Here is a 13,968-nt window from a genome sequence, read left to right as displayed (position 1 = left end):
TATATATATATATATATGTAACTACAGATATAAAAAAATAGCATATACAGAAACCAGAATGCTTTCTGATTATTTTGTATGCTTGCTTTAGTTTGGCAGGAGTAGGCACAATTTATATGGATGCACATGAGAACATGTTGTGGAATAAGTCAGCAGGGCTTTGAAATTTAAAGCAAGGGTTGCATTGGTTTACCCACATTCAGTCTTTGAAAGAGAATAATCCTGATAACACAAACAGAATTTTACAGTGATGGATTGGTGTGCATTATGTTAACCTGAGTTTAATATAACTGAAAGTTTTGCTTTCTGTGTTTTATTAAGCTCTCTCTTGACTATGAACTGAGCAGTAAAGGAGAATGTACCTGCATAAAGCCAGTAACAATTATTAGATGTTTGCAGACTTTTATCACCACAATTATGCATGTAAGTCGAATACACTCTAATGCATGAACCAGTAATTATGATCATTGAATATATAAAGTTACACTGTGAAGCAAAATAACCGATTCAGTATGTAGAGAAATACAGAAGCGCATCCTGTAAATGCATGCAAATGGACCACAAAGGATTAAAACTGAGACAGCAGAGTGGTAAAGGGAAGCAAGCAAAGCTGAAGTTTGGTAAGCTTTCATTTCTGTGGTTGGCTCTGCTCTTTGCTTCCTTTTTATCCCTCACCATCTCTCTTCATCTTTGTTTTTTCATAGAGAAACAAACCACAATGAAACAATTTACCAAGCCTACCAACAGCCATCCAAATCAATGTCTATATTGTGCTGCAGACATGTAAAGTACTTTTCATGTTAGCATCTGTTTTGTGAGCAGAAATTTTGGATACTGTTTTTGAACAAGTCTTTAGTTGTAGAAGAAAGAATCAGCAACAATTGTAAGAAGCTATTAAAGATGCTGCTGATGTCTTCTGTTGCCTAGAAACAAGCATTCAAAATTATAAGCACTCAAGTAAGAAATAGTTGTCTTCAGATTTTTTGCAGTCCACTGGTGGAAATTCAGATCTGAGTGGACACATTTTGAAAATCATTAGTAGTCATAATAAATCATCACAGAATATTAAGTATGTAAGGGTGAGATGGGTAACAGAGTGAAGATTTAAATTAGAGCTATGAAAATGAGACCCATGATGAGAAATCTGTGTTATTGCTTGATTTTTAGTAAAAAATCCTCTTAAGGTGAGAGAACCAGGAAACTTTACCAGGTAAAGGTAAAGGACTGCAAATTTAAGCCTCCTATACACACAGCCTTGGAAATAGATCTTAATGGAAGATTGCTTTTGCTAATAAGCTTTTTCATTTAAATAATTTAAACTGAAAGATAGTGATAAGTTATCATCACTCAATATAAATAGAATTGGATTCTTCTTTGGAATTATTTTCTATGCATTTTTTTAAGTTTGTGATCTTCTATGTTTATCATCAGTGTTTCAAAGATCTCTAATATACAGTCATGTTATTAGCAGGAGGCATTAACTTCTTACTGAACTTCTTGGGATATTTTCTGGATGTATTGCTAGCTCAGAGTTTATATGGATAGGTTTTTGCCTATGGATTGACAATCAGTTTTATTTCTTGTGACAGCTTTCTTCTGCATTAGTGCAGACAAGGCTTGTGTCAAAAGTCAACCTGACATGTGTATTCTACAGTAAGTAATAGTCACTTAGCAGAAAATAATATGTATTATTATTACAAAGTACCATAGAAGAGAATATGAAGAAACATTTCCCAGGAAGTCAGTGTGATCTTAACAGAGAGGGCAGCTGTGATGAGCAAGTGATGGAGCATGATATGAAACCTGAGGGCAGTGAGTCATCTTGATTATCTGACTGTCATCTGAGAGATCTGAAGGAACAAACAGGGGAAGTGGCAGAGATCTACTAAGCTGCAGTATGACATCCCCACTACCTCTGAAGCCCATGGCAAAAGTCCCCTTGATTTTAAAGGAGAAAAGCATAGAATCCAGAATGCCTAGACTTGAAAAGCTGCCATTATTATGAGGCTGAACTTTATACACTGGCCTTTATCAGAAAAGTTCCTGTATCTTTTGAGGATTAAATATTTTGACTGCTCTCACTCTTGTGAAGTGCATAGGTGCTGCACAGGAACTGCACAGGATAATCCTCTTCTCATCCAGCTGATTGTCCTTGAATTTTGTTTTAAAATCTGCCCAAGCTTAAGGTGTTTAGTTTCTGGAAGTAACATAGTTAGACAAGAGCCACAAACCCAGCCACAATTTTGTGCATTATATTAATGAAGTTGTCTGATCTGCTTATAAATCAAATATCTATGTAATTGTCTTGTCTACAGAATCATTGTCAACTTTCTTTTGCAGCATTAAATAAAATGCTCAAGTTTTGGTTCACTCATTCGTTACTTTTCAGCATTGTTTTTACCTGCATACCTTCATCTGTTTTTTTCATGTAGCTGCTAAGAAATATATGTGGATGGTGGTTATTTCACAAGCCTTATAGCCATCTTCTAACAATGGTTGATGCGGCATTTATGAAATTTGGCAGTAGGGGTCTGTAAGCATATCCTGTTGTTTGACCATCTGCTGAATACGTGCAGGTCCCAATTAAAATAGTTGTCTCTACAAGTTCATTAAACCCATACTTTAAGAAAAAAAAACAACATCTTTTGTTGTTTGTGTGGAAAAGGCTTTCTTGAACTCTCAGGGTCTAAAAGTAGATGTGTCTGAGTGCATAAATGACTGGATGAAATAAATCAGTTTGTCTAGTTTTTAATTTTGTATTGCTAAAGGTGAGGACCTTATCAGAACTGTAACAGAGATTTTTCCTTTTTGTTGTGCCTACTCTTTGCATATCTCTAGGATTATGGTATTTTCACAGTTCCATGGTGCTAAATAAAGAACAAAAAGAAAATATTGGACTAGTATTTTTTTTCTCTTCTTTTCTTTTCTTTTCTTTTCTTTTCTTTTCTTTTCTTTTCTTTTCTTTTCTTTTCTTTTCTTTTCTTTTCTTTTCTTTTCTTTTCTTTTCTTTTCTTTTCTTTTCTTTTCTTTTCACTTTGCATTAATGGAAACTTTCTGTCTCATTCTTAGTTGTCAACACAGATGATGGTCCCAGAGCTCTGACACTGGAGGATTATTTGAATGGAAAGTTCCAATATAAAACATTTTTTCCATATTGGGTATCTGGTAAGTAAAACCTTTCCTCAAACATAGATAAGCCTTTCTAATATGTATTTCTATACTGGTTTACACTGACTGAGAAATGCAGTTTCCTTCCAGCTTTACTGTGAATGAATGCTAACTATGAAATTAAACAATGTGCTAGTCAAAACTTATGGTTCAAATTTACTATCCTGTCAGTCATTCTAGAAATTCCAGGTATTCAGTGTTTCAACCGACATGTTTGAGTCAAGTCTAAACTATAATTTTACAGAGGCCTTCAGAGTTTTATTTCTTTTACTGTCATATTCATTGCAGCAAGTGAAAGAAATATGTCAATGTGTCAGTCATTCCTTAAGCAATCTCCTTTTTATGCTTTTCACAGTACTTTCTTACTTGCCACTTGTAATGATTGAGGTAGTCTGTCTTAAAGGCCCTGTTCTTTGTTTTCAGTAGTACCTGGCTCTGCAATGAGCCCAACTGTTCTTATCTTATTTAAGGAAATACTGACACTGCTGAAATTCCTGAGTTCCAGGGCATTGTATAGGAAAAAAAAGTTTAGTTTCTAAGCAAGTTCCTTAAGGCTGAGGATAAATACATGAAGCTAACTGCTGCTGCTAAATTTATCTGTGTGTGGCTGAAATACTGGTCTTGTTATCACTGAATTTTAGTTTCACAGAAATGCTAGAACTAGACTGGATTTCATTCTAGCTCATACACTACTACCACTCCTATCTATGCACTGCCTCAAGCAGTTACTGTTCTCTGTCTAGAGCAAGGAGCATAGGGCCCGTTCACATGGACTCTTACCAAGCTAGTTTAAACCCACAATTTTAGAACTGAAGAGAAGCCTTACAGGACATTGCTAGCAGCAGGTCAAATTTTACTATTAACAACTTGAAGGATGTTGATATTGCTTGTGTGATTTAAAAATTAGGTCACTGTTTGTTAGGATTCTGTCTGAATGTCTGAAGCATGTAGGCAGCATATCATCTAAACCTAATATTCTTCTTCCCTCTTTATATCCTTCCCACCGAGACTTATCTTTCCTCTTAGCAGTCACAAAGCTCACGCAAAAATCATGCCATAGATTCCATAGATAGTCATGCCTACAGCATTCCATATGTCTACTTCTCTTCTGAAACAAGGAGTTAAAATTGAATATTTCATCCTAAGGGTGTCTGAGATCAGCACAAGTGCTGTTACACGAATCACAGAAGTGTGCTCGAAAGTTCCAAGCGTGATCTAATTTCCTAAAAATGAACACCTTACACAATGTTTCAGGCTGCTTTTAAACTTTAAGTCTCACTCTTTAGCTACACCAAGTATGTAATTTCTTTTCTCTATTTATAGCACTGAAAATAATGATCTGAAACTAAAATTCTGATCTTCGCTCTCTACCAAACTATGGCTCAGGTCTTGAGCACGGGTCGGGTTAAATTCCATTCTCATTCAATGCCACTCACCCTCACTTTGTAGGACTTGTGTGAGTAAGGGCAGTGTCTTTTATGTAGTGTCAGTTACATGGGGTTGCTGGTATCTGCAGAATATAAAAATGAGAATGTTCTGGAAAAATGATAAGCAGATATCTTGAAAGTTTCCTTTAAATCATGCGATACTGACCTTGTAATGGTTCTGTCATCACTGGCATTCTTGATCAGATATTACTGAGAATAAAATTTGGCATTTACTTGTTAAATGATACGTTGATAAACGGATTTGTTCTGTAGTATCTTCCGTGAAGGTAACAGCCATTTTATCTTGTTTATAAAGATAATGAATATCTTCATCAGTCTGCGGAAGATGACATTATTCTTTACAATGTTGACATGAATTACCGAACTACCATCATGACTAACAGCACAATGGTATGTACCTTTGCATTTAATAAAAGGCAGAGAAATGCAGTTGCATTTCAAGTCCCAGTTTAAAAGTGAGACTAGAATCTAATCTACTTCTTTATCTTTCAGAAGCAAGTTAATGCTTCAAATTATGTGTTGTCATCAGACAAATATTTCATAGCTCTGGAAAGCAATTATTCAAAGGTAATTATTTTAAAATATCCCTTAATGAAATGTTGCTTGGTGCTTTCTTGAGAAGTGGGTAGGCTGTGAAAAGGCAGCTGGTTATTTGTAATTAGGTTACCTTTTTCCAAACTGGTAATATATTCTTGTTTAATTATGCAGCTGTGGAGATACTCCTATACAGCATCATACCACATTTATGACCTCATATATGGGTAAGGCCTGATACTTCTCACAGACAGCTGTGGTGAATACTCTGTGTTGATGTTCTTGCAAACATTTTCTGAAAAACTGTAGAAATGTGACTACCACCCTGCTTCGCTTTTGTCTGAATCTGCCAGGTCATTTCTTGGCTGCTGTCCCACTCTGTCTCACATCTGATGTCTCCATGCCCTTCTGTTGTCTAATTCATTCTTTTTATCATTGATCTAATCTTTAGCTTTCCTAAAACTCTCACATGTCCTTTAGTGCTCTAGTGATCTTGTAACAGCCCATCCTGCCTTCCTCAAAAGCTTAGTGTTTCTTGCATGGCATTGGGTCTCTTTCCCAAGACCTTCCCCAAACCACTCCTCTTTCCACCCAAATTCGAAGGATGCCATCTGCTTCCCCAGTCACCTTTTTATGCCATGTCAGCGTGAACAAATGCCTCTTAGTTCTGAGCAACAGAGGCTGCACTGAGCTGTGCCATTCTTGGGAAACTGTTGGCTCAAGGTGGTAGGAAAAAATTGCTGCAAACTAATGTGAGTGGAGAGGTACTGCATGTGGGTCATGATCCTTAACAAATGCTGTAACTGCTGCTCTTATGCTTGCCTCAGCATGCTGTATCTTGAGTTCACATTTCCCAATAACTTGCTGAGGCTGTAATGCAGACTGCAGATAGAGCAAATGACTGTAGATGCTTGTGCAGTATTTGGAAAAAGATAAGGGTGGCTTTTGGGGCTGTTGAATATGTTTTCAAAGGGTTAAGCCTCTAAAAGCCTTCAAGCCACTGGTGCATACCATGTTGCTGCATGTATCTGCCTGTCTTAATTGTGCATTGCTTGAGAAACAATAAGCAGTTAGGAAATACAGCCCTTCGTGAATTTTTGTTAATGTAGAGTATAATGATACATTTGCACTGTGTGCAAAAAGCCATCTCAACTTCTCTCCTTTTTTTAGTGGTTTTGTAACAGAGAATCAGCTTCCACATAAAATTCAGTATATATCCTGGTCACCCGTTGGACACAAATTGGTTAGTAAAGATAATTAAGTGCTAGAATTAATCTGCTTTGTGTGGCTAGAAGACATTTATCTGCCTTTAGTTTTTATTTTGTTGGGTGATATTTTTGACAGGCCACTGTTTATTGATCTTAGTTGTGAGCAAGTATGACAAAGAAAACAGTTTTAACTTGTTAAAATATATCTTGTCTGTGTCTCAATGGAAGAATGATCTATGTTCTCATCTACATTATGTGTTTCAGTTTGCTCACCGGTTTCTTATCAAGAATTGACCAACATAATTTTATATAGGATTAAATGTAGTTTCAAGGTCTGAAAACCAATGTGTTTTCCTTTAACACTGTGTAACACATTAATTTACTACAGAGATTTAGAGATGCAGTATTTAAAACCTCTTCTAAAAGTTTTACTCTAGGAAATGGCTGCCAGATTCTTATTACAAAAAAGTTACTTTCTTTTTTTTAAATAGCTGCTTGATAGCCAAATATCTATTTCTCAGTCATTGTAATAGAACTATTGTATTATACTAGCCTCTGTGAAGGAAGTTAACTCTACTTCAGCTCAAACCAGCATACACAGAAGTTCAGAAGTTTAGAAACTTTTCATATTCTTGGTCCCAAAGCATCAGCCCAATAGTCATTAGTGGCTTTTTCTATTACTTAGCCACTATTGACAAAATATTCATGCAAGATAAAAAATTTTAAACATCAGTCTCATTTCAAAAAATACCCAAGGCTAAATATTCAGCCCAATAGGCTAAATATGAATGGACAATTTATTAGGAATTTTTTTCCGTGTTCCAGCAGAGTCCTAGTTCTCTCAATTAAGTTTTGTTATTTTCTTTATCAAGAATTCTGGAAACAGAACACAATGAAAATAGTTTCCTATCTTTCTAGTACTAATAGTCTGTGATGGTTTTATAGAATAGTCTGGAAGTGTTCAAGTCCAGGTTGGACAGGACTTTAAGCCACCTGGTATAGTGGAAGGTCTCCCTGCCCACAGTGAGGCATTGAACCTAGATGACCTTGAAGGCCCCTTCTAACCTAAACCATTCCATGCTTCTGTCACTCTCTAGTCCTTGTATTGTATCTGAGAGTTTAGCAGTTGCTTTGTTTTTCATTTGAAGCACAAAGTAGTTAAAATGTTACAGTGGTGTTGCTAAGAAATGCTTAGACTTCAAAAGGCATGATGTTCTAAGAAAGTGATGTTTCTGGTGCAGGTTTCTTAACCACATGTCAATTCACTTGATTGAAATTTAGAGATATCCAAGACCTGCAGGCATTCCTTACAAGAACTCACTTTTGGCAATTATTTTACTAGAAAGGAACAAACCTGCCCAGAGTAAAGCCTTTTTTTGTCTCATCTCACATCTCCTTCCTAGGCCTTTAGACAGATTTTTAAAAGTCTGCTTATTTTCTTTTCAGTCATTGTGCATTTGTTTTTATCTTCTGCTTTCAGTGGAACTAGAAGAAAAAGTCACAAAACACTTCAAGGGTCTCTTAAAAAACAGCTATTCTAATGAGTTGCAAAGATTTGAACTTTTTTTAATGATTTTCCACACCAAAACTAGCCACAGAATCCTCTGGAGTCTATTAAAACAAAAAAGAGCTGTGCAGAATTTATTCTGACATAGTTGAACATGGAATTTGGCCTGTAATGTATATTTTATTTACAGAGGTAAAAACCCTCGCAGATTTTGCAAGGGATGTTAGTGTAGTATTTATTTCCCATTTTGTATTCATTAGGTCTTAATGTTGGTATAATGTAAGAGCATTAGCTACAGATGATCTTACTGTAACCTCTGTTACTGCCTGTACTCATAAGAAATACTTGTCTTTAGGTATATGTATATCAGAATAATATCTATTTGAAACAAAGTCCAAGGGAGGCACCAATTAAAATAACTAGTGATGGAAAACAGAATGAAATATTTAATGGGATTCCTGATTGGGTCTATGAAGGTAAGTAAATCTTGAAGGGCAACAACTAACATGATTTGTTTAAATTACCTGGTTCTCACAATCCATTCTAAAATACCTGTGATGATGCTTTTTTCTTTTAGAGCCCTAAGGATTTGTTCATTTCCATATATTATTTGCTGTCTGATGACTGAATTTTGTATTCATAGTGTGTAACCAAAATCATGATTCTTTGTTACTGAAACTGTATCAGAACACTACAGGTTCAGCTTCCTTCTGATGCACAGGCAGTGACTGGGAATTAAGCTTTAATGGAAGTTTTAATTCTGGTAAAGATTTTGGCAGTTCAGTGCATCCAAAAAAATTTAACAAAACAAACACACAGGAAAACCCCAAGTGAGTTAAATGGGATCCATGTGCCTGTTTCTTAAGGCCTTTCAGAACTGAGATGCAATGCAGTATGTTTGATGTTATTTATTTAGTGTCACTGTCTCTACATGTCTAGGTTGCTGAGTAGAATGTTTAAATAGATTAGAAGATACATTACAAAGATAAACTGTCATTCTTGTTTTTCTTTCCTCAGAGGAAATGCTAGCAACCAAATACGCACTGTGGTGGTCTCCAAGTGGAAAATATTTAGCATATGTACAATTTAATGATTCTGACATACCAGTTATTGAATATTCATATTTTGGTGAGGATCAGTATCCTAGAAAGATAATTATCCCATACCCAAAGGTATGTTTTAGCATTCTTTTGACTTATGGTTGAGAAATTAGTTATGACAATGATAAAATAATCTGTGCTTAAAAAATGGTTGTATTACAGTGGTTAAATCCATTGTGGCCTAAATGAAAGAAAACTTGGGCCAAGTTCTGAAAAGCTGTAGGTGCATTCAAAACTGTAAATATAGTATCAGTGACATAAATGGAATTACTCTTGTAAGTAAAAAGCATGGGCAAAGTGCCTGCTTGTGTGGCCAAGCCTTTTTTTAATTCAGTTTACTTATTGTGATGTGTTAACTATACAGTTGTTATTATTTTTCATTACAGTAAGTAAATGATGAGACATTTTTATTTTTAAAAATAAAGGCTATGATGGCTTCAGTTTATTTGCACACTTCATAGGGCTTTTTGATCTCAAGGGGCTTTGCATTTTAATTGCTTTCAAGTGCCAGATCTAAGGCAAGAAGGTTTTTGGTTGACATTTCTTCAACATGTATTAGAGAGCTCTCCTTACTCTTGTCATGTTCATATGATTGCAAGGGATCATACTAATGTGTCTTAAGAATTTGCTCACCTGTCAGCTGTGTTACAGTTCTAAAGTAAAACTGGATGGTTTGGACCACACATGGAGAAGAATTAAAAAACTAATAATGTATGCAATGAATAAGCAAGCATGAAATCAGTTTAGGCAGCCATTCCACAGCTGGGATGTCCAAGAGCACTTGCAATCACATGTACATGCTCCTGGAGTTTTATGCCAAAGTAAGTGCAGTGTGTGCTGCAAAGATCCACACTGCAAACAGAATGCTGGTTCCCATCAAGCACATTCTCTGCCTTTTAGTATAGAAAGGCACTAAATTTGACTGTTTAAAAGGTTTTCTTCTTTACTTATTAAATGATGCAAAATTAAGTAAGGTACTATTGCTGCAGTGTCACTCTGAGATCTTAGAAGACCACATTTGCCATATTACGCTCAACTGAGGACTTATTTTTTAACCTGTCTACTTTCCTGCAAAACATGTTGTCATTTTCCTTGATCTGAAATGTTCAGAGCCTGGTTTGAATAACCTGATATATTTTTTTTGAAGGCTGGGGCTAAAAATCCTACTGTTAAAGTGTTTATTGTAGACACTATTAACTCTGAAGCATTTGGTCCTAAGGAGGTGCCAGTTCCCACAGTCATAGCATCCAGGTAGTGTGCCATCAAATATGTCTTTTCTTGGTTTAAAAGGTTTTGTCTATTTGTTTTAAATGCTTGAGCCTCTGAGTTGTTCTGTTTCTAACAGTGGACTGCCATATTAATCTCCTACAAGGATCAGAAGCTAACTAGAAATGTTGTATTTTGATTTTGCCTGTCCATATGATGCATTGTTACAAAGGAAAAAAATAACCTAAAACAGTGGAAGCTTTGCTATTGCCTTCCACAGAGCAATATGGGGGTACAATCTGTAGTACTGCTTCTGTATTCATGTTCTTTAATAACCACCATTTCTTACTTTTTTTTCTTTACTTTTTAGTGATCACTATTTTACTTGGCTTACTTGGGTAACAGATACTAGAGTCTGTGTGCAATGGCTAAAAAGAATCCAGAATTTTTCAGTCTTAGCTATTTGTGATTTCAAACAACATTCAAATACGTGGGACTGTCCAGAGGTAATGAAGTTGGAAATATAAATTTCAAATTGCTGAAATTTGTATTTGCTAATCCCTGCCATAAGTGTATTTTGCAGTGTTTGATCACATTCTTATTTTATTAGTAGTGACACATTTTTCAATATTTTAATTGCTGGAGGAAGGGTGAAGAGATTTCAATGACTCCAACAAGAAATAGAATCACCAAAATATTTTTTGTGAGGCTTAAATAACAAACAAAGCAACAAAAACCAGAATAATGCTATTGAGAAGCTTTCAGTACTGTTGTTTAATTCCTTCTTGCTTACTCATCTTCAAATATAGAACCATATCGGATCTGTATTTGTGTTTTAAAGAAAATCTTATTATACCATATTGAAATTTCATACTAAGTCTGATTAAATCATGTCCTTTATGATTAATGTTAAATTAGTTGAAAGAACATCCAGATTAAAAGTAAGGCAGGATTGCAAGAGGAAGAAATTCTTCTGTCTTATCAAATCATACAGTTGGAGAGAGCAGGCAAGTTTTCAGAAACACAGCCAGATCTGAACAGAAAACTCCAGGCTAATTGCAACAGTAGCTCTACATTTTGTTTAAATATGTCATTCTATGATGCAGACAGTTTGGAGGGAAAAACCGTGCTCTGCTGAGCAGAACAGAGTTCTGTAAGGCTTGAAGAGTGTAGACACGGATAAATTCATCTAAATCCTGAAGGAAAGACAACCCTGAATTTCAGAAAGTCTAGTATAGAAATATCCTTTATTGTATTTTAGTATTGATGCTGTTTGCTTGTCTTGTTCTTAGGGTTGATAGTACAGAGCACCTATAAAGCTAGCATTAAGATGAAACCTTGAACTAATGGGTAATAAAAGGCAAGAATACTTACAAAAGAGTTCTGTAAAACTGATAAATTGTAAATTCAGTTTATTGACACAGACTTTTCAAGCTGAAAATAATTTTTATTCCTTTACGATACAATTGTTGCAAATTTAAAGGGAATTTAAGGTCCTGTTATTTCAAAAACATTATCACTGAAGTAGTTTTCCACAGAGAAATATTGAAATTTGCTAGAAAAATACGCATATTTAATGCAGCATTCAGTGTGTTTCCTAAGTAATTGTTCCACTGTATGAATACTTTACACTGAATCTCTCTCTTACCTCCAAGTAACTTATAGTTTAATAACTACATATTTTAATGTACAGAAAAAAATATTTAAGGGTTCTAGGATTCTACCACAGTCCACTAAAGTACTTTAACAGAAGCTTAACTTTTAGCGCATAACCAGTTTTATTTATTCCAGTAGGTCTGTTTATGTGTTTAAAATTAAGCATGTGCTTAATTGCTTTGCTGGAACCAGACCAGACCAATTAACATCTTGCAGGACTGTGTTCATGATCCTTGTTTAATTGCATTTCTCCATGAAACCTTATTTATGGAGTCACTACTGACGTTTCTATAATTCTATATTTATACAGTGATACAATGCTTTTATCACATTAAAGTTTGCACAAATGGCCAATCGAAGGAGTGTGAACAGATGGGAGTGCTGCATTAGCTCTATTTGCCATTAGAAAGTATATCTCTGTACATTTCCTTTGGCAAAAATACTTCTCTTGTTGAATTCAGATTACGTCGAGACTCTAATGTACAATAAACGTGCTAGGCTTTATGTACTTCAAAATAATAACAAAATATAATCTGCAAGATGTTCCTAAAGTGAAGATTCATCAGAAATGTTCACATGTCCAGGTCTTGCTCATGTGAATAGACCATAGAAACCAATATGACTTCAGCAGAACTATTCATGTGAGTAAAAGCTAAGCATGTGTTTGTGAAATTGGGATTGCCTATAAAGAAGACAGTTCTCTAATTAAATTCTGTAAATACTTTCATACACATAGAAGAATCCCATAGAAGTCAAGGGGACTACTCATATGAGAGAATTTAAATATATCCCTAATGTACTATGTCATCGAGATCTGAGTCTTAATTTAAAGAAAGGCAAATAAAGTTAGGATGCAGATACAAAACAATACATCCCATTTTTCTTATCTCAAAAAGAAATTAAATCCGTCTTCTGAGTTAATAGCTCAGTGGAGTCCTTGCAAAGTACTGAACAGTCTTCTAAGGGACAAATACCTGCAACTTTTGCTCAAATTAGTCACCTTGCAGAGACTAAGTTGAAAGGGAGAAAGGATGATTCTGAGTACTAATGAGATCACATTGAGTATAACAAATACAAGCAATATTCCTTAGAAAGCAAGTGTGTTGAATTTATTTCAGACTGTAAAGATACACTGTATTAAAATAAATACATTGAATAGAGAATTGTTACCTATTTTATCACTAGAAATCTTAGAAGCAAAGCATAAATAAAAATGTAAAGGCACCTTTAGCTGCAGAAGGTACTGATCCATTTATGCACAGTATAAGTCTGTTTTAAAATCAGCTTTAAGAACAAGGAGGTAAGACATTTATATTCATAGTTTCAGGACAAGGTAATCTGGAGGATTTTTGCTGCTTACATTATTGTGAGATTTTGTATAATCAGACCCTTTAATATCTCTAATCCAAATATGGAGAGCATTGATTTTTATGTTTTATGTTCAACTTTATATAGTTGAAGTATTTGGCTTGTATTTTTAAGTTTTTTAAAGTTTACATTTAAAAGATGTGCCTGGTAGTCATATTATCCACCATTATAGCTCTGAAATAAAAGAAAATATGAACCTGCTGAATACCTAAAATGGATTTTTAATATTATTGTTACTGAAATATTTTACTTGGGTGTTTACTGAACTATTCATGAGATTAAGTAGTTGTTAATTCTTGTTTTCAGTTAAAAAGTTGCATAAGGTTAAACCAATTACTTTTAGATTTTATTTAGCTCTGATGATAGCTCTTAAAAAATAATAATTTACTATTTACTTATTTTTTATTTACTTCAGACAACCTTCAAGTCCCTGAACCTTCACAGCATGTATTCTAAAATTCTTTTGCAGACAGCTACAGATTTGTTTATTTGAAGATTTTGAGTCTCCATAAACTTGATCTTAAAGAGTGTACATTTGATTTTGTTTTTCAGAATCAACAGCACATAGAAGAGAGTCAAACAGGATGGGCAGGCGGAGTAGGTTTTCTTGTTGTACTATTTTGATTCCATGAAAAGCTACAACTTTCTGCATCTTCACATCAGTGTTTTGAAACATGAAGCACCCCCTGTGTCATACAACACTGCTGCTTAAACCCGTTGCACTGTGGAACTTTTAATGCTGTGCTAGATACAGTATCTGGCTACCTGATTTC

The 13,968-nt window shown here is 34.9% G+C and overlaps 1 protein-coding gene across 1 annotated transcript in view; it reads left to right on the top strand.

Annotated features, from left to right (window-relative positions):
- Nucleotides 1–1,718: 1,718 nt before the first annotated feature.
- Nucleotides 1,719–13,968, top strand: part of FAP (fibroblast activation protein, alpha) — a 35,235-nt gene continuing 22,985 nt past the window's right edge. Inside the window, exons 1-11 of the mRNA XM_009084429.1 lie at nucleotides 1,719–1,812; nucleotides 3,070–3,165; nucleotides 4,912–5,006; nucleotides 5,109–5,183; nucleotides 5,325–5,377; nucleotides 6,321–6,393; nucleotides 8,221–8,341; nucleotides 8,883–9,037; nucleotides 10,113–10,216; nucleotides 10,542–10,677; nucleotides 13,748–13,792. Of these exons, the coding sequence (XP_009082677.1) occupies nucleotides 1,719–1,812; nucleotides 3,070–3,165; nucleotides 4,912–5,006; nucleotides 5,109–5,183; nucleotides 5,325–5,377; nucleotides 6,321–6,393; nucleotides 8,221–8,341; nucleotides 8,883–9,037; nucleotides 10,113–10,216; nucleotides 10,542–10,677; nucleotides 13,748–13,792 (1,047 nt within the window). The remainder of the gene's footprint in view (nucleotides 1,813–3,069; nucleotides 3,166–4,911; nucleotides 5,007–5,108; nucleotides 5,184–5,324; nucleotides 5,378–6,320; nucleotides 6,394–8,220; nucleotides 8,342–8,882; nucleotides 9,038–10,112; nucleotides 10,217–10,541; nucleotides 10,678–13,747; nucleotides 13,793–13,968) is intronic.

Source organism: Acanthisitta chloris, unplaced genomic scaffold (genome assembly GCF_000695815.1).
Source record: "Acanthisitta chloris isolate BGI_N310 unplaced genomic scaffold, ASM69581v1 scaffold16661, whole genome shotgun sequence".
Taxonomy (NCBI): domain Eukaryota; kingdom Metazoa; phylum Chordata; class Aves; order Passeriformes; family Acanthisittidae; genus Acanthisitta; species Acanthisitta chloris.
The sequence above is the reverse complement of the archived record's forward strand: the minus strand, read 5'-3'. Positions and strand labels throughout refer to the sequence as shown.